Source organism: Brassica rapa, chromosome A02 (assembly GCF_000309985.2).
Source record: "Brassica rapa cultivar Chiifu-401-42 chromosome A02, CAAS_Brap_v3.01, whole genome shotgun sequence".
Taxonomy (NCBI): Eukaryota; Viridiplantae; Streptophyta; class Magnoliopsida; order Brassicales; family Brassicaceae; genus Brassica; species Brassica rapa.
Window position 1 is genome coordinate 24,278,091 of NC_024796.2, and position 24,505 is coordinate 24,302,595.

Genomic DNA, 24,505 nt, shown 5'->3' on the forward strand with positions numbered 1-24,505 from the left:
AGGCATGGATTTCATAGGACAGCTCAGGATGATGCAGTCATGCATAATTAACCACAAATAAAAAAAAAACATTCACATTTTGTATTTGTGGGTTCCAGTAAATCAACACAATCTCATGCACACCAAAACACTGAAAACTTTTTGGTCCCATACCTCTTTTTCTTTATGATGGATAATAAATAAATCACTCATATGCCATTCCACATCACAATCTTTCTGGTCCTTTTTAAAGTTTTATTTCAAAACATTCATTATTTCTCTTTATAAATTTTTATTTAGAAAAGAAACTTATATAAACTATATTTCTCTCAAAAAAGTTTTTATTTTAAGCATAAACCGATATAATATCCTTCTTAACTAGAAAATATAAATAATTTTTGGTTTTGATAACAAAATCCACGGAAAAAAAAATCAGTTAAGAGGAGATCTTCTAGAAACTCCTTTTCTCTTGAGTATCCTAATGAGTGGTCTCAATGAAAAATTACCCAATAAAACATCCGAGTCTTCTGAAACATCTGTAAGTGATGATGTGCATGATTTTTTTTCTTCTAAGTTTTGTTCTTGATTATAATGTTCTTTCTTCAAAGCACTTTGGTTTATTTCTGGAGAGAAACAAAATTTGTGCTTTTCTGGAGAAGCTGAAATCTACAAAACAAATAAAAAACAAAGCAAATGTCATTGAATTAGCAGACCATAAACTTAACATAAATTACGTTATTTGATTTCAAATGAATTGTGCAAATTTCATGTTTATAAATTATGTCCAAATTAACGTTTCAAGAAGTTAATACTCATATGTCAATGTAGGTTACACGTCAAAACTATAGATATATATCCATGTTAAAAAATTAAAGATATACTCGAATGATATAACCTACAAAAAGAAAACAAATTATTTAAGAGAAGAAGCTAAAATGAACCTCGAGTATCGCATATTGTTGACTCTAAAACCAAGAAAATGTATATCTTGAAGTGTGAATGTATAGTTGATAATGTGTAGAATTCAAAACACGCATATTTATCTTATGTCAGAGATATGTCTCATTGAAGACTTAACTTTCTTTTGAAATTTCAAGATTGTTTCTGTAAAACAATTTGTATACCGTATAATCAAAAAACATTTTGATTACCTTCTCATCAGAACGTTTTGTATACTTTTGCCAACTATTAATATAAAAACTACTTAAACAATGCATAACTAATAGGGTAACAATGCATAGGGGAAAAACTTTAAAAGAGATTGAAATAACATATATTACCTTGCAAGAGATAGAGCAAAATCGATTAGGACGATCTTGAATATATCTTTTACACGTCACGCATGAACCTGCATTCTTGGATTTTGTTGAAGGTCTTGCATCTTTTGCTTGCGGCCTCGAATTCAAATGTATAGCTTGTTCTCCATTTATTTTATATGTCTTTTTCCAGAGACAAATTGTTCCGATACAAAGAAAAGCAAAAGCGATATGTCAATTTAATTTGGAATTTTCAAAGACTCGATCAAAACAGAAGTTAGAAAACAAAAGTAGTTTCAAATAAATTTAATTAATTTTTATAGTGATTTAATATCAAGAAAAAACCTGTATCTCGGAGCAATCAAAGTAGTGTTGAATATCGAGGAGACGCAAAACATCTTGATAAACGTATTTGCAAATCTGAAGACGACGATGGAGGAAGTGTGCTTCTGTGTTACAACAATGTCTGCATATTTGGGCATTACAGTCAATGCAAAAGACATTCTTCTCGTTCTTTCGAAGATACTTATGATTCATACATATCCCAAAGAACTCTAAGCTCAATAGTGTCGTAATCCAATCTTCATCAACTCTTCTCTTCTCACTCTGCAACTTATATTTTTTTCTAGTTAAATCTTTTCTTGTGAATATCAGAAGAAATTTGGAAAGTTGACTAAGATGTATATGAATTATAAATATGGTTGTACGACAAATTTTAATCGACTTATTTTCAAAATTTAATATCAAATCTGTAGAAATTTAGAACTTTTATTGATTTTATATAAAATGATTTTACATGCAATCATTTGAAACTTTAATTAGAGGGTTTCGTTGAAACAATAGAAATAGATGGATCCGCAGAAATTTGAAAATTTATTGAAATTTAAAATGAATATTTTTTTTTTGGTAACAGAATGAATAAATATATTAGACTGGCGTAAAGGATGGATTCTGCAGATTTTTTCTTATATATCATTTTTTGTGAAACCAAATTCTCGAATCTAGTGATTTATAAGCAAAGAAAAGGATGAGATCTGCAAAAAATTTGAAGCCATTGGTGTTTATGATGAACTGATATACAAATGAAAAAAACAGATGAAATTCATTGGAAAAATATAGATGTATAAAGGGTTTGTACCAGATTCATTTGGGTATGAGAAAGTGGATTCCTTCAGTGGATCAGATGGGCAGACTTTTATATTTCTTCGATTAAAATCATCAAAAGTAAAAATAAATACTTAGGGTTCTTGGGGAAGAAGAAAGAGAGAGGAGAAGCAAAAAGAAAAAGAAACAAGTGATTGTAGTGTGAATAAATTAGTAGACGGCCAAGGAAATATAAACAAGTTATATTATGAATATATAAATTGTATATATTGTGTTTTCTGAGAAAGTATAAATTAAAAAGAGAAAAATAATTTTTTTTATAATTAATTAAATAAGGGAAAATCAAAAGTCCAAATAGTCAACAATAACTGTGGCTCTTTTTAAGTTTTAACCTTCCAAGTTTATCCTACATTTACGAATTAGTCTATATGTTTTAAATACAAATGAAAAATAATTTGACTCTGAGAGGAAAAAGGAAGTCATTATAATTTAGAAGGTGCGATAAAGGTAAGCAAATTTCCAGTATTTACTCCGAATTTTCCAAGGAAACTAGCCTATTAATTTTGGAATCATATCATTCTGTACATATACATACATAGGAATATAAGATATCAAAGATATACCGATCGCATTGCATATACCACATTATTAAAATTCAATATAAATTTTTTTGAAACACTAATTCAATATAGGTACTATTATTATATTTAACAGCAATAATTAACAGGTTGGCCGAAAAAATACTCACAATTGTATCTTTCTTTGGTGAAAAACATGGTTTTTTTTAGAGGATGGTTCTATTGGTAACCATTATTTCTTTTTCATTTTACAATTTACTAAACTTGTAAAATAAAAAAGAAATAATGAATACCAATAGAACCATTCTCTCAAAAAAACCCTATTTTTTACCAAAAGAAATACACACGAAGAACAATAACCAAAAGATGTTTTATAAAGAAGTAAAAAAACTATATTCACTTTGATTACAAATAAATAAATATATTTACCAAAAAAACTATATATACATACAAATAATTACTTAAATAAATAATAATCAAATTTGATTATTATTTTTTGGGAAAACGATCATTTAAATCACAAAATTTCAAATTTAGTTGAAAAATCATGAATTTTCTTGTGGACCATTTAGAAGGGATTAATTTCAAAGTGTCTGATTTTGATTTGATCGATCTATAAATATTGGAGATTAACTCCGTTTAATCGATCTTTAATCGAATTAACGACATATAAAAATTGGTTTAGTCAAAATTAGCTGAGGTCGTAAGTGGCTTGTCAAGATAAATTGAGGCTTTAAATGGTCCACGAAAAAATCATGATTTTTTCAGTCAAATTTGAAAGTTCATGATTTAAATAATTATTTTCCCATTATTTTTTGAATAATGTGTTTTAAATTTAAAATTTTTATAAATTTTTATTCTTCGACTTTTTTCAAAAAAAAAATTCAATTTTTTCAATTCTTTATTTTGAAATCCAAATTTTGTTTTTGAAACTATTTTTAAAATTTTTATTTTCAATTTTAAGTATTTATTTAGTTGTTTATTTAACTCCTAAACCATACCTCCGAAAAACTCAACCTCTTATATAGAGTTATTGGTGTTGCTTTGGACTTTCTTTCTTCTCTTGCAAGGAAGTGGATCAATTTTCATTTTGGGATATTGGTTATGAACCATCAGTCCCCATTATTTATCTGATTTGTGTTCGCATTTATCTGATTTATGTCATGCTTTCGGTAAAGGTATTAGAAGTCCATCTGCTATTATTGAAACGGGAACACCTAATCTATTTTAGTTAAATCAAGATTAGTTAATTGGTATGGCTAATGTGTCATCAATGATGATTATCTTCACATGATTCCGGTGCTGAAAGTAGGCCTGGGCATTCGGGGTCCCAATCGGGTTTCGGTTTTATCCAATCGGATTTCGGTTTTTCGGGTTTATCAAAATCAGCCCCATTCGGATTATATGAAAGTTCGGTTCGGGACCGGTTCGGATTCTATCGGGTTCGGGTCGGGGTTAGTAAATCTTCAAAGAACCGGTACAACCCAATATACTTTCGGGTTCGGGTCCCAATCGGTTTTTCGGTTCAAAAGTACCTGATTTTTACCTATTTTATAACCAAAACATGAGTAAAATCGGTTCTTCAGTTTTAAAATACCTGATTTGTACCTATTTTGTAACCAAAACTTAAGTAAAATCGATTCAAAAATAAGGAACATCAACCGTGATCATTCAAAATCAAACGAAAAGTAAACATATTTACTGATAAAAAGAAAACCAGATAAATAAAAGCATAAAACGAAAACCAAGTTCTCATGAAATGAGAAACATTGTTTAACGAAAACAAAATCAAAATCTAAATACTTCAAAATTCAACGGCCATCTTTAACCATCAACCTTCATGTAATAGAACCACCAACCTTCATGTAATAGATAAGTATTTTATATGTTCAATATTTCTTAGTGTATTTTGGATACATATTAGGAATTGAGATCATGTTTGGTACAAGATCTTTTCGAGGTTTTGAATGTTTCGGGTTCTATCGGATATCCATTTAGATTCAGGTTCGGTTCGGATAATACCCATAACCCGAAATACCACAAAACAAGACCCATTTGGTATTTATGTCGGGTTCGGATCGGTTCGGATTCATTTTTATCGGATCGGATTCGGTTCGGGTTTTCGGGTTCGGTTTATTTGCCCAGCCCTAGCTGAAAGAACCATTAATTTTTCATAATCGTTTTATTGTATTCTGCTATGATGTAATATGTTCTTAATCACTTTTAATAAAACAAAGTGTGAAAAAAATAATCTAAACCAAATCTATATTAGTTAATCCTATGAGTATAATTGTCTATTTACCTCTTTAATAAAATATTTTTGTTATTTTGACTTTTATTTGCTATATTTATGATAAAAATATGTTTGGAATCATCCTATGGATTTTCTCTTACAAATATATTGAATTTTATCATAGTAAATTGAAAATGAAAAAGGTAGCACTTAACTTTTAAAAGACACTTTGAACCTGATTGTTTTTGTTTTAAAGTAAATAATTTTAAAAATTTAAAAATACTTTGTTATGCATTTTTCAAGTTTTGATTATGATGGGTAAAAATATATTGATTGATTCGATGAACCACACCTGACCCGTTAAAGTTGTACTGAACCCAAACCACACTAGGCAAAAATACTCGAATGGTCCACAATTTTAATATCCGAAAATGGAACTAGACCGACTTGAACCAAAACATTTTGAGTATCCAAAAATATATAAATCATAATTATATATTTAAATATATTAGCTTATTTTTAAAGCTAGTATCTAAAATCAAAAATATAAAATTACTTGGAATCATCCAAATGCTAATATATTTATTTTTAAGCGCAAAAATAACTTATACTAAAGTTTTACTTTATTAGAAATATAATCATATAATTTTGGAAGTTCATATATTCTTGTTCTAATCAAATCTTTTAAAACTGCCAAGTTTATGATATTAATAAATGATTGTTATTAATGGATGATGCAAAATATATAGAAGTTATTTTAAAGTTTGACTAAAGGTACAATAATGCTTTTACACCAGGAAATCTTGGTTTTGATTCCAAACAAAGATGAATTATGCAGAATATTAAAAATCATTAATGCCTCAAATAAAAAATTAAAATTAAAATATGAAATAATATACATTTTAGATTTTTACACATACTAATAAAGCATGTTTTCTCTGTTTTATAAAGAGTGCCATTTGACATTTTTTCTTGTTATACAAGAGTGTCATTTTTGAATTTAATGCAATTTATATTTACTTGGAGCTTAATATTAAGTACATATGCATTGATCTTAAAAATAGTTTTATTTATATCTAATATTTTTGGTTAAATATGTGTAATTAATAATAACATAGATGTATTTCAATTATTTTTTTAATCTTTGTTCTTTGCGAAACAAAGGAAGTAAAAAATCTATAGTTATAAAAATATGTTTGTGATTATCTATTTCCTATAATTCTAACCAATAAAATTTCAAATTTACTTTTTGAAATTTACAATTAATCATTATTAGTTTAAATGCATTAAAAGTACAAAATATATCTTCTTAAACATTGTTTTCTAAAACTTGCATTTTATAAAAATAACGGAGTAATAACCAATGATATATTGACATATTTATTAAACAAATAATGGATTATCTAATAAAATATTAAAATTTATATTTTTAATATGCATAATAAAATAACTAATCTCTAAAAAATTACATTTGTGAATTGTAGAAAATTGTATAAAGCTATAGATTTGAAACCGCTTAATTATTTAAGAAAATGAAAAAAAATATAGATAAAAAATTTAAATTTACATATTTCCTTTTGTTTTAAGAGCGAAAACATTAAAACTGATTTAAAAAGAAAATTATTATAATTGATGATGCATATACACTTTTTCTCTAACCTTCATTTCTCTAACTTTCTTTACTTAAAGTAACACAAAACTTTTTTTTAGATCTTGGCCCCTCCGGTACTTTTGTTAATTGGTGATACATATAAATCAGAGAAATTTTGTAGGATAGTACTAAAAGATTTTTAATCATAAATTTAACACATTAATATTATTAAAACATAAGACCATTTTTTAAAGTACCCTTCTGTTTCAACAATATTTACAGATTCATGTCACTGGAACATTTAAAACCTATGGTTTTTATTTATAATAGATTCCACGATTTTCCTTATAATGCAACACCTTTAAAAAAAAACCTTTCCCCTTTTAATGTAACTAAACATTTATAACCGATCACATTATGTATGCAATCAAAACTGTACATATTATTAAAACCAACGGGATAATTTCTTGAATACACTTATTTTCATTGGTTAAAAATAAATGTACCAATTTTTTTATGGAACTTAAATCATCATGTTCCATCAACCCTCATGTTTCAACATTTAAGGTTTTACCATAATTATTTAATACGAGCCTAAGAATTTACTAACTGAACAAACCCTAAATTATACAAACTCTAAACCCTTAAATACAAAAAAAGTTAATTAATTTAACATATGATTATACACATAATATAAAGCTAACTATAATGAAAGCTAAAACTATTTAAAATATGATTATACATAGAATATTAAGCTTATAATTGTTTCCAGTTTATGAAATTTTTTGTCAAGTTTACAATAGATATTTGATTTACTAATAATTGATTATTAGAATCATTGTAATCTCCAATTATATACTGAGTATATTCCTAACCCAATCCCGTTGTAATAGTTTTCATAATTGTTGTAATCTTCAATAATAAAATAAATATTATTTAGCTGAATATTATTAAAATATTGCTTTCTCAAACTTGATCAACAAGCAATATCATTTAACCCAGCGAAACATAACGTCAGTACGCTCCTAAATATATGGTATTTTTTTATTATTCTTAATCTATTATTTAATTCTTGAAAATAGTTTTAGGCAACAATCATGATCAAATGTGCCATGTAAATATAGTTAATATTGTTTTACAAATTATGAGCACCAAATATACTCATTTTAGAAAATCATATCCAGAAATATTGATACAAGTAAATACAAACTATATTTTGATTCACAAAATCTACCAAGTTTCAAATTTAGAATATTTTAGAATATGCTACACGTTATTTCCTAAATATTGAACTTACCTATACACCTAAAGTTTTTCATATTATAAATATGACACCGTCGACACTCTTATGAAACAAATTTTTTCTCAACCCTTTTGACCTTACGCTTTTTACCTTATGGGTTCTACTATACAAATCAAGATGGTTGGCTCATGTAAAATTGCTACAGTCTTGGAAACAAAACACTAACTTATTAGGCGAAACCATGGAGTTCATCCTAGCTGATGAGAATGTAAGTGCTTTTACTAACAACCTATATATTTCTCAAAACAATCTTTATCAACTCATATATTTTATGTTGTATTCATTTTTACAAACATAACTTTTTTATTGGTATATGGAACATGTAGAAGGGTCACAAAATCCATCCCTCATTCAAGAAGACATACCTAAAGAGTTAAGGAAGGCTTCTTCCGGTTGTAGCATGGATAAACACCTAGAATTTTAACCTGAGTACTGCACCAGAAATGTATCGGTCAACAAATAATACATACAAGATGGGGGTTTGCAGAAGAATTTACCAATTTTTCATTGGTTAAAAAATAAATGTACCAATTTTTTTTTATGAAACTTAAATCATCACATTCCATCAACCCTCATGTTTCAACATTTAAGGTTTTACCATACTTATTTAATACGAGCCTAATAATTTACTAACTGAACAAACCCTAAACTATACCCTTAAATATAAAAAATGTTAATTTATTTAACATATGATTATACACATAATATAAAGCTAACTATAATGAAAGCTAAAACTATTTAAAATATGATTATACACAGAATATTAAGCTTATAATTGTTTCCAAATTATGAAATATTTGTCAAGTTTACAAGTTTTGAAGTTTACAAAAGATATTTGATTTACTAATAATTGATTATTAGAATCGTTGTAATCTCCAATTATATACTGAGTATATTCCTAACCCAATCCCGTCGTAATAGCTTTCATAATCGTTGTAATCTCCAATAATAAAATCAATATTATTTGGCTGAATATTTTTAAAATATTGCTTTCTCAAACTTGATCAACAAGCAATATAATTTAACCCAACAAAACATAATGATTGCTAGATACACTCCTAAATATATGGTATTTTTATTATTCTTAATCTATTATTTAATTCTTGAAAATAGTTTAAGGCAATAATCATGATAAAATGTGCCATATAAATATAGTTAATATTGTTTTCCAAATTATGGTCACCGAATATACTCATTTTAGAAAATCATATCCAGAAATATTGATACAAGTAAATAAAAACTATATTTTAATTCACAAAATCTACCAAGTTTCAAATCCCTTTATTATTATTTGAGAAGCATTATAGATAACTAACCTTTAGCTCATGTGTTATTTTCAAAATTGTCATTTCCTACGTGGCAACACCACAAGCTCTCTCACACCTTATATTCAAAAACTCTTTATTAACTAGACTAATTACAATAATTGCCATTGCTTGCTATTGCTTGCCATTGATCATTAGATTATAACTTTATAAATACACTATAAGCTTCTTCATTACAATGACTAACAAAAAAAATTGACGTCCATGTTTAATGCGTTGTCATTATTATTCAAACTTACGGGCATATAGTCATTTATTCCCATTTTTATTCAAACTGATTCGGTCGACAAAGTTAATTATATATGAGATAACGATTTTGTAGATAGTATAATTTTATACATATATATAACAAAAAAAGTATAATTTATAACATGTGTATGTGGACCATCTATAATGATTCAGATTATACCATTATGTGCATATGTATCTGATTTCATGTAACGAAATATTACCGTTAAATTTATAATCTCTTCACAATGTTAGCAGAACTCTAACATATGTTATAAATTATACTTCTTATAGTTAATAGTTAAATAGATTGAGACAAAAATATATGCACACGTTTTTACAAGTATTCATCATATATCATTTTATAATTTGTTATAAACGAAATCTAAATATAATGTCTAACTATAGTCTAATTCAAAAACAAAATGTCTAACTATAGTGTCTACAAATTAATTCCGTTTAAGGACTTATCGTAACAACGGGATGTCTAACTATTACGAAATCACGATGGCCCATATAATTCCGTTTAAGGACTTATCGTAATTGTAATCATAAACCGTGATTAATGATTTTACGAAATCACGTTGTCTAACTATTAATATTAAAAAGAAATGTGATTTGCAATAACTTTATTCAAATCTGGGTGAAAATTAAAAGGAAACTTCTAATAACGTTGCAATATATATGAAAGTTAAAAGGAAACTTCTAATAATTTTAATTGTTCTATCTCTTAATGAAATGTGATTTGAAAGGACAACCGTGATTAATGATTGTTAAAAGAAAACTTCTAATAACTTTAATATATTTTAAATTACAAAGTTCGAAACGTTTTGGTAATAATACTTGAATCAAATCCGCCATTATTTTTGATAACTTTTTTGGAAATAATAGGGAGTCGATTATGGTTAAAACATTTTGTCAACTATTAATATGTTGGATATAATGAAGTTAGATTATGGATTCAAATTATTCGAATCAATTAATAATCGTGAATTTTATTCATTTAGTTCAATTGTAATTTATAAAAAGAAGTTTAATTATAGTGTCTACAAACTTAAGGTAAGTTACGATTACGAATGGAGCCCAAGTTATGTTAAATTAAATATGTAATAATATCTTTAATTACAGCCATTATTTTGTGTATCATTAGTCACATGGGCGCTGACTTCTTAATATAAATATATGTTCTCTACAATTCATCGACTCACCACACACTTCTTCTCAACTTCCTAATTATCAAAACATTCTCTCAAGCAAACAAATGGCTGGCTTTAACTCCGTTTCAGAAATTGGTATATCAGTTCGTTTAGTGAAATTTTTAAGTAGGTATGTTTAGTTTGGTAAACTAATTCTTAGTTATTTCTCTCTATAGGATTGCAAACAAGGAGTTCTGAAGACCATTTTCGTGGCATCTTAGTTTTATCAGTTTTTTATTTGTTTCCTTATAATTCATTTCTTTCGTATTTTTTTTTTCTATTACTTATGTTTTTTCAATATTATAATCATAATTTTTATTATGAAATCAAAAATTCTATTTCCTATGTTTTGTTTTGTCTTAAATTCATAATAAATTAATAAAAGTTATTACATATTATTATATTTTTTTTACATAAAATACATATAATTTACACATAACCAACTACACAAAAAAAATATTTTCAAAAAAAAAAATCTTTTACGAAAAAAAAACACTTAAGCTTACATTATATATACATTCACACTTTTGTTCCATATATATTATTAGATCTAATATTTGTGCCTATAACTTTAAAATTTCTAATATCTATAATTTTTTAAAAAAAAATCTCTTTTGGTCATTTACACCGCGCATGGCGCGGATTATCACCTAGTCTAGATTATTTTAGAATATGCTACACGTTATTTCTTAAATATTGAACTTACCTATACACCTAAAATTCTTCATATTATGAATATGACACCTTCAACACTCTTATGAAACAATTTTTTTCTCAACCCGTTTGACCTTAGCTTTTTACCTTATGGATTCTACTATACAAATCGGGATGGTTTGTTTCAAAAAAAAAAATCGGGATAGTTGGCTCATGTAAAAGTGCTACACTCTTGGAAACAAAAATACTAACTTATCAGGAGAAACCATGGAGTTCATCCTAGCTGATGAGAATGTAAGTGTTTTTACTAACAACCTATATATTTCTCAAAACAATCTTTATCAACTCATATATTTTATGCTGGATTCATTTTTACAAACATAACTTTTGTATTGGTAGATGGAACATATAGAAGGGTCACAAAATCCATCCCTCATTCAAGAAGACATACCTAAAGAGTTAAGGAAGGCTTCTTCCGGTTGTAGCATGGATAAACATCTAGAATTTTAACCTGAGTACTGCACCAGAAATGTATCGGTCAACAAATCATACATACAAGATGGGGGTTTGCAGAAGAATTTAAGAACTCGTGAGTCATTCTAAATTTAGTTTGATTTTAAATATCAGTGGTTTAACTAATCTTTTATATATTTAAATTCAGATTCAATGATGAGGAAAGAGCGATTACATTGTTTGAAACTAATGAAGAAAATCTTGAAAAAGATTGCAATAAGCTTGAGCAATCAGAGAAGAGTTAAGCGTGATAAATGGTTACTCAGTTTGTTTTCTTTTTAACTCTGATAATGCATATAAAGGAAAGGAAACAAACACCACCATCGTTCAGACTCAAAAGAACAGAGACTGTTCCTCACCAAAACACGTAATGGTTACTCAGTTTGTTATAGTCAATTATTTATTTGCAATATTTTATTTAATTGTATAGATATCCAATTTACTGATTATGTTTTACTAAAGTAGTACTAATATAGTTCTGCTGTGAATAATACATTATCTTTTGTTTTTGGTTTTGGCGAAATTTCATCATTTTACTTATTTTTCACATTCGGATGCGGGGCATGCAGTACGGAGATGGTCCTGCTAAAGCCACATAATATATCAGAAAGTCTAATACACTGGTTGCTCAAAAAAAAAGAGTCTAGTACACTGAAAGATTTTTACGATTGTATCAACGAAATTATCTTCTATGGTGGTAGTAATGTTTCACTTTAAATTATTTCCTACCAGGCAGGCGAAGAAGACAACCAATGATCTTTATTCTTTCAAACACCTATGTAAATAAAAAAGTTACAGAATATTGTGTTCCTTAATCACAAATACAAAAGCATTCATACATCCTATTAACAAATGATAAATTGGAGGTTTATAAGAATCATTAGGAGTTTGTTATCTTCGTAGCAGTATAACCAATCTTGACTAAGACAAAAGTGTAATGGTGTATTTCTTATAATCTTCTCTGTTCAGCTATTTGCATTACCAAATGACCTGAATACACATTTGTACTTACGGTTGAGTGACTTGTGGGCAAATCAAAATTAAGTTCCGAAACCATTGAAGTTGTTCTGAGAAGTGATGGAGAAGCTTTATTAACAGTTACCTTTGTTTGTTTCTTCAGAGGTCTTAAAGTCTCCCATCTATGATACAGATGATGTTCGTCCAGTCCGGTTCCATTCAAAATATTTCAGATCTAAGAAACTCTTCATCTGAATGTTAGGATCTGTGAAAAGAAAACCCTTTTCTGTTATGATCTGTGAACAAAGATAAAATTTTATTATTTTGTAAGTGATCGAACCAAAACAATTTAAGGTGAGCAAATGATTTATACCTTACGATTTCTTCATTTTGAAGTTGTCTTTTTTGAATATACGTGGTAGACCTTTGATTTTCACCATTAATTTTTGATTTTGCAGTTATAGATTGTTCGTCGGTCAAGAGCCGTCTCTCTGGTCTTTTTTCCTTTCTTCCTTTTTCTGTTTTTTTTCTTTTACTTAGATAAAGTAAATGGTCACTTTTAGATGACAGAATTGTTGTACTCAAATATATATCATGTACTGAAACTGGAAAAGAGTACCCTAGAAATGATATACAAGGGAAGATATTTTGAGGAAATGAGTATAGTTACGAAGGCCAAAGAAGATGCAGGGGATTGGAGAGACAGGAAACAGGGAGAATGTAATGAGGCTAAGAGCAGATGAAGCAAAAACCACATCATCAATAAACAGCAAGCTGTTTGGAAACCCCCGGTGACACACTGGTTGAAATGCAATGCCGATGGCTCATGGCATAATCAAAGAAATACCAGTGGAGTGGGATGGATTTGTAAAAACGAAAAGGGGCAGATGATTTAGGAAGGCGCAAAGGCAGTGACGAGATTGGGATCCAGCAATGAAACGGAGGCGGAAGCTTTAAAGTGGGCAGCAAGTATGATTGCTTCATTTCAGTACAAGAATGTTGTGCTTGAAACAGACTCCCTAACCTTAACAAGAATGGTGAATGGAGATGAAGAAGTGTGGCCTATGTTGCAGCCTACGATTGCTGTGATCCATCATTATTTGTCACAGGTTCAGAACTGGAAAACGAGTTATAATCCAAGAGGAAGGCAGCTGACAGGATAGAGAAGGAGATTTTTACATTCATGTCTAATGTCCCTAAACTATACTCCGTAGTACAAAGATGGCTGGAAAATTATGTAGAAGCTGATAGACTCATGTAAGAAGAACAAGTTGGCTAATGCAAGTTGATTATGAGTTAAAAAAATGACCGAATTAGGCCACCATTAGTGGTAAGTTCTCACTAGGTACGTCATGATTATTATCCTTTATATATTAATTGAGAAACATTACAACATTGTTTTATAGCTACGTGTCATGAGAATGAAATTCATAATTCTTAGAAAAATAGGTTGGTTCATCTTAATTTATATTATACTTTTTATTAAACTAAGTATTAAATTGATAAATAGTGTACAAAAGAATAATCATGCACTTTTCTTAAATAAAAATTACGGAATTACCTAATATGATTAACGTATATATGACAATTAATGTTTATGAATAATAAATATTTTATAATAATTTTTGTATCTTAGCCTTTTTTTGTTTAATTTTATATTATTAAAAGATATTAAACAACCACATTAACTATATAATAAGAAAATAATTTTTTTCTTATATTTTATATTTTGAATTTTTAAAATGACTATAAATTACTAAAAACGTTAAATGTCTCACAATAAAATTTTGTAATCAATGGTTTAGTTTTTTTGGTAATAACAAGATACAAATGATCATATATCGTATGAATATGAAGTCTCATTTACTAGACATTCATATTATATATTAATATAGTTTAAAATTAAACTATATAACATAGAAACATACATAAATATTATAATTTCTAAATTTTGTATTGAAAAAGTATTGAAACCTTAATATGTTAATTTTGAAATTTGCATTCAAAAATTGTACATTAGAAATTTTGTGTTTATCATATGAGTATAAATTCTCAATAATAAATATTTATATTAAAATATACTAAATATTTATGTCCATGTCATTGAAATTTAGTTATATACTATACAAAATAAATAAAATGATTTTTTGATTTATTTACCAAAAAAGTATCGTAAGATGCACTGTTTTGATTTATGTGTTTACTCTAATTTAATTACATAAAATAAATAAATAAATACAAATAAATAATAATAGATAAAAAATATATATATATATATATATAATTTATCCCGCACAATTACGCGGATCTTAAGCTAGTAATAAAATTAAAAGGAAAAAGACGAAATAGAGACACAATTAGGAATAACTACCTTCCCGAGGAATTGTTATCTTATCTGACAGTTGAATTTTTTTTTTGATAACTTTGGTGTGATCCCAAATGCTTTATAGGCCCAAGTACTGATCAGCAAAAGATCCATAGGAATCCAGATTTTCTTGCCACATAACGCGTCTATAGATGGCCAAGAAAAATCGAACACAGGGCGGAAGCTTCAGCTAGAATCTCTCAACCTATCCTATTTTTATTGCTTATATTTCTTCTATTTTAAATATTAATTATTAAATTTAGTTATATTGTTATTATATTGCTAGGTACCCATAAAAAGATATATGCCACTAATGTTGGTTTTAGGGCATTTTCAACCCCACTCTATTTTATATTCTAAAATAGAGTTTAAAGTAAAAATATTCTATTGGTTCTCTATATTTTTACTCTATAATAGAGTAAAAATTAGTTTACTCTATATATAGAGTAAGTTTATTTCTTTTTGTTCATCACTCTATTTTAGAGTGAACCATTGGAGATGATCTTAGGTGTATTGTTAGACCGAGTAATCCAATTTATTTTGGATATTTTTAAATCGGTTTATCAAGAACCCATATTTTTTAATATAATGTTACATGGATTTATAAATAAAAACATTTTATTTCGTTTACACTAACAATAAATTGAACTTAATTGTATAAAAAATAATATTTCATTATACTAAGAAACAATCAGTGGATTTTTATTTATATTTAATATAGGGATTCATTTTATAATTCATAAAAATTACTTATAGAGTTATATTGTTTGATTATTTTATTAATTTTGTTAACTAAATTTGTTTAATTATATCAAAAAATGAAACAAAAAATTATAAAAAATATTTTTAGTTTTAACAATAAAATAATATTCTATTGCTTTCAAAACTTCTTAATTCAAAAAAAAATTTATATATATATATATATATATTATAACCTAGCATCAGATTATATACTATTACCTTTATATCTCAATAAAAATTCATCCTTAATATATATAACAACTACTACATATATAGACAAAAACACATTACTTATTTCATACAAAAATATATATAAAAAAATATGATATTTTCAAAAGAGATAATCCCGCCTTTTCAAAGGGCGGGTCAAAATCTAGTAAAGATTTAAATAACTAAAATAGTAAAAGAAGTAAAAGGTAATTATATCCCTCGGATTAAATAAGGCATCTCAATCACTCCATATTTTACTTCCCAATGGAATGGAAAATGGAGCAATGAACAAAAAAAAAATCACTCTAAAATATGGAGTAATGGAGATTTTCTAATATAGACTAATGATTTAGATTTGAGGGGTGAGATTTGGAGGCTGAATTTTAGGATTCCTTTTTAAATTAATAATTTTAAAATTAGTTCCAATTATTCGGATTTAAAATAAATCAAAATTTTTCAAAAAGATGAATATTATTTTCAAAAATTAAGAATATTTTAATTTATTTATTTATTTATAGTTATATATCTATAAAATAAAGATATAATTTTTTTTTGGGGGGGAGGGGGGGTAAAAGATAGAAAAGTTACTTTTCTATCATCTCTTTTAAAAACTTTTGTGGTCATATTCGAATTAAAATTCTTTCGGAGATTTGCCTTTAAATTAACAATTAATAAAAAATAAAAATGGTAATATGTTTTAAGATTTCTTAGACGAAATGGCCTTTTTCTTAGACCCGCATGGCATTCTTTCTCTGCAAAGATCACAAGCTTCAACAGACACCTTTCTCGGCAACACATTTCAACAGACACCGTCAACATCCTTCTTTCGTGGTCAATCATCAAACGTTACCGCCGCTTTTCTATAGCACCAACAAATCCCCAATAGCTACATTACTTCAGGGTTTTGGACTGAGATTAGCATGGATTTTTATTACTGGCATGTCTGATCAGCATATGATTCTCAAGGACAGGAAGGTACTATACCTCAGAATTCATCTAATACGCTTTCATTTGTTTCACCTAGCTGTCCTCCTAATGTGGTGCCTCTTGAGGATCCTCATTCTCCATTGCCGCATTTCATCTGTACTGAGCTTCGAACTGTCATGATGAATATCTCTGTAGATGGAGAAATGGCATTTTATGTCATGCCTGACGAGTTCTTGGCTTCTCTCTAACCAAGGAAATTTAATTGAGCTTTCATCATATGTTGTTGTATTACCCTCAACTGTCTCACCATCCTCAACAGTTTGCTTCTCGTTGCTTTTGAGATTCATCTAGTCTTTCCGGAAAGCCTTATTGGTGTTAAAACAGATCTTATTTGTCTAATGAGCTGTTTAACCAAATCTAGATCCTATTCAGGCAATTTTGCGCTCTTTCAAACTTTGTTGTTTGGATATATCAACGTCATTTTCAACTATGAAAAGCTCTTTGGAGCTTCCGCTGCAGAAATACAAGTGAAGATTATCTTTGGTTTTCTTTACTTTGAGCAAGCCTCTCATGTTAACACCTCTATTTTAGGATTTATCGTTTCACTGTACCGTCGAGTATTGCCGTTGTATCACTCCGGTTGTAATCTTGAACTTTTTTCAATAATATATCAGTGCAAAAAAACGACATAGAAACAAAAAACACGGTTCTCAAGAAACTTATTCATTGGGGTTGTGTATAGGCATGGGCGTTCGGTGGACCATCGGTCCGGGTGATTCGGATTTTCGGAATTTTGGAATTTCGGTGTTATGCTCAGAAATACCATTCAGATTTTACTAATTATCGGATCGGGTTCGGTTCGGTTCCTTCCGGGTTTAGTTCGATGTAACCAATGTTTAAAATCGTCCAAAAATATTTTTTTTAAACCTCAAAATTTGACAATTTTTTTTCTTTCAAAATATATAAATTGTTTACAAATCTAATTAAAAATTAGTTAAACTATTTAAACTAACTAAAAAGTATTAAAACTAACAATTAAAACAAACTAAAAAATATTTTGAATATTCTAAAATTTCGAAATCATCTTAAAATATATAAAAATATTAACATATTTAACTAATTTCAGATATCTTCAGATCCTAGTTCGGATTTCGGTTCGGTTTGGATTATAACCAAACACCAAAGTACTAAGCTCATAAGTCCCGTTCAGGTATTTTTATATAACAGTTCAGATTCGGTTTCGGTTTTTTCGGTTCAGGTTTAGGTAGGTACTTCGAGTTGAGGTAAAAAATGCCTAGGCCTAGTTGTATAGTTGCGACTTGCGAGAACATCCTCTAAAGTTGGGTCCATTAATATCCGCTCGGACTGTTAACGGGTCTTCTCTTTGAAATGCAATGCATATGGATGGGCTTGTGAAGTCAAACTACGTGCCGTTCGCGTTGAGCAAAAACGGTCGCACACCATCATATCCAATATCAATACTATGAAAAGGGAAGGAGTTTTAATAAATCTACTTAAAAAAGTTGTTTGGACTCTTTCCTTAACTAACAATATTTTTGGTCTTACCATAATATTTTTGGTCTTACCATAATATTTAATTAACAATAAGTAACCAAATAAATTTATTAGACCACACTATTTTGTACAAGAACAAAGTTATACGACATATATGCTTTCCTTTATTAGATTACCTTACCATTTGCTTCACAAAACTAATGTACCACATATACTTTATTATATTATTCTCTAAACATGTCTCATTAGTCTCATAATTAATAAATGACTCATTTCATCCAATATAAATAAATTATATAAATCGTTTGATCCACCAACTATGTAAGAATACACACCATCCTTTCTATACTTCTGTTTTAAATTATGAAAAAGCTAATTTATATATTTGCTAAGAATATATCTTACTTTGAAAAGTATCTAAATTTGAAACAAATCAAAAATTAAATATTCTTATACTTTTATCATATTTTAAAAACAAGATATAGCAACATAGTTACAAAATATTTTAAACAAAAAATAATATACCGCATATATGCTATTTAAATTCAATAACTTTATCAACTTTAACAGATTTCATAACTCATTTAAAAATTAACATATATCATACATCATACTATACCATGTCATCATACATTATATATTTCCAAATATACAAAATCAAATTTAATAAAGTAAACCATCTGTTAAAAATTATATATTTTACTTTAAATTATTTTTTATACAAAGTATTTATCATAAAATTTGTTATTTAAAATAAGTTTTAAAACTATTAAAAACCTTACAAATTTATACTATTAAATTAGCCAAAAATATTTCAAGTACATTTTAAAAATAATCAACTCAAAAAATGTAACTCTTATAAAATGCATACAAAATACAATCAGAGAGTGTGAGATCAAAAAAAAAATGCAATCAGAGAGTGTAGGTCTAATCTCAGTCAGCAGGTCGGGTTCATTTCGGATCCTAAATATTTGGACATAACTAGGTATTTAATTTTTTGGTTTAGGTTTGGATTGGTTATTTTCAGGTCCTGATCGGCTCGAATCTATAATTCAAATACTTATAAAATACATGTAATTTTTAGGTACGTAACAGGTACTCGAAGTACCTGAAAACCCAAAAACAAATACTGAAACACATACCCAAAAACCCAAACAAGTACCCAAAATATTAAAATACCAAAAATATCCAAAATTTTACATGAAATCTGACCCGAGGAACCGAAAAATACCCAAAAAAATTTCCGAATACCCTATATATTTTCTTATTACAATTTTACTCAAAACCCGAAATTAAAATCGAAAACCTGAACGCAAAACTTAAAAAGTATTCGCAATACCAAAAACATATCTAAAATACTCGAATATACCGAATATACCTAATATACACAAAAAATTCAGGTACTTGGGTATTAGGTTGGGTCTCGGTTAGGATATTGACTCAAAGAAAACTTGTGGGTCCAAAAAAATTGAATATGTACTTTGCCCTAGATCTCAACCCAAACAGCATCAATATTTCTTTCACGGATCTGGTAAAATGTTTATATCTAAGAGGGAGAATTACATAAAAGTATATACATAAAATCATAAATAAAATAATTAAATTATACAATTTTAAATAAAATTATTCTTGGATATAATATAACTTTTGTAACATAATAATGCATAACAATTTTAAAATACTAATTCATAATCTTTGTTTACAATCCAAAGAAAAACTCGTGCTTTCGAAGCGCGGATCAAAATCTAGTTCTGAATTATTTTTGTGGAAGAAACGCTGAAGTAGGAATAAAGAGTTTATATATACGAACTCTCAAAAGAAGGTTTTGTATTTGCATAAACACTACAAAGATGATAAGACCTTAAACCAAAAGCTTGGATGAAAAAGATAGATAACAAGTCATAAGTAAAGGCTTGTGAGAAAGAAAAAAAGGAAGAACAAAAACAATCTTCTACTACTAAAACGTTTTAACGAAACCATAAGAAAATGCAGTCATTATTTATTTCATCAACGTCCATCCACAGAAGTGAAGGAGGCAGCAAAACCAGATGGGCGAATAGGGATACTCGTCTGTGTATTGTCTCTACTTCCATAAGCTGAAGACGAAGATCCCGAGTCATCCATGGTTTGGCTAAGTCCCTCATTAGCTTGCCACTTCTTAACAGCTTGAGGAAGAGGCATATCATAGTCTATCCCGTAGAGGTCATCAGGATCTGCCTCAGAAGGTGTCCACTGGACGGTGAGTGAAGAAAGGACGTTGACAATGTGACCCATGTCTGGTCTTTGGTAAGGCTCACGAGCACAGCAATGACCAGCAAGGTCCCAGACTTTTTGGACACTGACTAAAGTCTCTTCCTCGAGTTCGATGTTTGGGTCTATTGCGTTCTTGAAGGCGTCTTTGTCTTTGTCTTTGCTGGCTGCTACACGACGGAACCACGTCACTAGATGCACGCTGTCTTCAGGCTGCGTCACGTCAAGGGCTTTACGACCAGTGATAAGCTCCATAAGTATGACTCCTAGGCTAAATATGTCAACCTTGGTCGTCACTCTTCCTGTCACTGCCAAACTCAAAACCATATAGCATTAGCAAAACGTTTAAAAGTATGAAACTTTACCACTTGGGTCAGTGCAAAACGATCAAAGTATGAAACTTTAACACTTGGGTCAATGCAAAACGATCAAAGTATGAAACTTTAACACTTGGGTCAATGCAAAACGATCAAAGTATGAAACTTCAACACTTGGGTCAGTACAAACCTGCATATTCTGGAGCAAGGTAACCAAAGGTCCCAGCGACTCTAGTCTCAATGGAGTATTTGCCTTCAGGGGCTAACCGAACCAACCCGAAGTCAGAGACTTTAGCTCTCATATCATCACCAAGAAGGATATTCGAAGGCTTTAGATCCCTATGGATGAAACTCTGATGAGCAAGCGTGTGTAGATACTCCACACCTCTAGCTACATCCAATGCAACAGCCAATCTTCTAGTCCAATCAAGCGGCTTCCTCTCTTCTTCCTTCCAGTGAAACAAATGCTGACTCAGTGTCCCCTGCGGCATGTACTCATAGACAAGAAGCTTCTCGTTACCGTCAAGACAGTAACCAAGAAGTGCAACGAGATGACGGTGACGCATTTTAGTCAAAACTGTGATCTCTGACTTAAACTCTTCAAGCCCTTTGTCACTAACAGCAGAAGGCTCCATCCTCTTCACAGCTATCTTAGTTCCATCATGGAGCTCACCTTTGTAAACTGTCCCAAACCCGCCTCTCCCGAGAATGTTCTCTTCACTAAAGTTGTTTGTCACATTCCTCAAAACCTGTATGGAAATAACCAAGTTACCAGACTCAACCACATGAATGTCACTGGAAGAGCTCTCTGTTCCTCCTCCTCCTCCAACACTAGAAGCTGCAACACTGAGTTTAATAGCATCTCCATCACCAGAGTGATCCGGATGTATCACCATATGGCTGCTTGGACTCTGTACTTTAGCGGGCCGCGCTCTTTTCTTCGCGTAGAGACACACACCAAGCCCTACTAAACACAACACAAGAACAACACCACCAACCACAGGAACTATGATCTTGACCTTACTTGACATCTTAGAGCTTCCTCCATCCCCATCAGGAGACACACCCGGTGGTGAAGGTCCGTCCTTTCCGATGTTAGCGTTACCAGTAGTCACCACATTAACACCAATCCCAAACTTCGGCACATCTCCGTAGATATTGTTGTCAGACACATCAAGCGTCTTAAGCTTAGGCAATGTAGTAAGCTCATTAGGTATACTCCCGGTGAGATAATTATCAGAGAGATTAATAGTCTCCAACGAAGTAATCTTAGCAAAGCTAGGAGATATAGTTCCAGTAAGCCCCTGCCTCCCAAGATTCACCACCGTAACGTTACTTCCTGAACAAGTTATCCCAAGCCAGCTATTACACGGATCATTCCCTTTCCAGCTCGTGGCTAGCTTCACTGGATAACCTAACGACTCAGCCACAGAGAGCAATGTGCTGACACGAGGGTCACAAGGAGTACCGGGAGTCTCCAGACAAAACCTGTTTGTATTGGTTATTACATCAACACCAACTGCTTTTCCAAACTGTGGAGTAGGTCCTTGAAAGTAGTTGTTGGTTAGGTTCACAGTAGTAAGCGATTTGGAACCAGTCAACGACGGTGGGACAACACCAGTGAGCTGATTCTCTCTTACATTGAACACTCTTAGAGACTGTAAACCAGAGAGGTCAGGGATCGGACCTGAGAAAGCGTTACCTTGCAGATCAACCTCAACTAACGAAGTCATGTTCTGTAACAAAGAGACGGAACCGTTTAGTTTTTGCCCGTTGAGGTACAAACTCTGCAACGAAGAAGCTCCAAAGCTAGGAGGCAGCTCTCCCTGCAACAAGTTCTGAGAAAGCTGGAGTCTCGTCAAGCTGGGAAGCGTCTGGGAGCTGAAGAAATCAGGTATCTTCCCGGTGACGTTACAGCTCGCCAGAGAGAGGTTCTGAAGAGAGGTCGCTTCTTTTAGGGTTTCGGGAATCTCCCAAGGAGAGAAAGGGTTGTACTCGAGGTACGCTGCTTGGAGAGAGGTTAGGCCTGAGAAGAGGTTCTTGGGGACAGAGTCGAAGAGGTTGTCGTGGAGGTTGAGGGTCTGTAACCGGGTTAAACCGGAGAGATCGGGGATCGGACCGGAGATTTGGTTCTTGAAGAGCTCGAGGACGGTTAGCTCGGTTAGGGTTTGGAGATTGGGAGGGAGGGTTCCGCGGATTCCTTTGTTGTTGAGTTGGATTCGAGTGACTCTGTTGCTTGCGTCGCACTGCACGGTTGGCCATTTGCAAGGGTTGGGGTTGGACCAGTCGACGCCTTTGGTGAGGTTTAGGCTCGATTTGAGGGCTTGCATAGTGGGGCCATCGACGCTGGTCTGCGAAGCTGAGAAGTTTAGTGAGGAGAGGAGGAGACAGAGGATGATACCCAGATGAGATTTCGTCATTACCAAGGTAAAGGATGGAGCTTTATTTTTTAGGGTTTTATGGTGGTGGCATTGAAGAAGGAGAAAGGAGCTTCTTTTTTACAGGGAAAGGGGAAAGTAAGAGTAAGAGATGGAATCGGCGGAGATGGAGATGGAGATGGAGATGGAGGGAGAGAGATAAGAGTATGGAATCATAAAAGCATTAACCTTTTCTCTTCCAAAAAAATTAAATTAATAGATTTTTATTCTTCTGGAGAAAAATGGACGAACCAGATAAATTTAAAGATGAATTTATTCTCTTAGCTTTTTATTTTATTTTTGTCTATTTAAGTGTGGTGGTACACAGCTGGCACGCGTCGTAATTCAGTAGTAAAACTGTATAATATCCGCTAAAAATCTGTAATTATGCAAATGAGGATTATCTACTATGTTTATGTTCAGATACACGCTAAGTTTTTGAATATCAGAACTGTGGTTGTGGAGAAGCTACAAAATCTATGATATGTATGATCATTTCAAGATATTTTAACATTAATTGTTTGTCGGAGAAAATAATTTCAGTGTAAGAATTTGTAAGAAAAAATGGTAACTACTCCATTACCCTTTGATGCTTAGAAAGAAAGAAAAATCTACCTAGATAAGAAAATGATATGGTCTTGATTTTGTAATATTTTCTTCCATATAATATACATCTCTATGATTGTGTATTTTGGCATTTTCGGCTAACTGCTAATAACTTCGATTGTCTTTCCTGTTTTAAATATTGCGTGTAGATCTTGGATTTTTCTTCACATTGTTTTCATTTGCTTCTATAAAAAAATTTGTTTTCTTTGTTTTCTTTTGCTTCTGTAAGAGAATATTATT

General features: G+C 30.2%; 2 protein-coding genes and 1 long non-coding RNA gene across 3 annotated transcripts; 1 reads left to right on the forward strand and 2 right to left on the reverse strand.

Moving 5' to 3' along the window:
• Nucleotides 1–332: 332 nt before the first annotated feature.
• Nucleotides 333–4,231, reverse strand: LOC103854038. The gene is made up of 4 exons (XM_009130948.3): nucleotides 2,374–4,231; nucleotides 1,581–1,841; nucleotides 1,260–1,418; nucleotides 333–645 (listed from the first exon to the last, which is right to left on the reverse strand). Exons 1-4 carry the CDS (start codon nucleotides 2,380–2,382, stop codon nucleotides 412–414), a joined length of 663 nt encoding a protein of 220 aa, XP_009129196.1. The 5' UTR covers nucleotides 2,383–4,231; the 3' UTR covers nucleotides 333–411.
• Nucleotides 4,232–4,925: 694 nt separating this feature from the next.
• Nucleotides 4,926–14,548, forward strand: LOC117131675. Its single transcript, XR_004454847.1, has 3 exons — nucleotides 4,926–8,252; nucleotides 8,371–13,271; nucleotides 13,376–14,548. It is a non-coding gene; the product is annotated as an uncharacterized LOC117131675 (long non-coding RNA).
• A 5,909-nt stretch (nucleotides 14,549–20,457) lies between these two features.
• LOC103854037 (receptor-like kinase TMK3) lies at nucleotides 20,458–23,891 on the reverse strand. Its single transcript, XM_033283766.1, has 2 exons — nucleotides 21,433–23,891; nucleotides 20,458–21,233 (listed from the first exon to the last, which is right to left on the reverse strand). The coding sequence occupies exons 1-2, from the start codon at nucleotides 23,660–23,662 to the stop codon at nucleotides 20,683–20,685; spliced, it is 2,781 nt and encodes a 926-aa protein (XP_033139657.1). The 5' UTR covers nucleotides 23,663–23,891; the 3' UTR covers nucleotides 20,458–20,682.
• Between the last annotated feature and the right edge of the window lie 614 nt (nucleotides 23,892–24,505).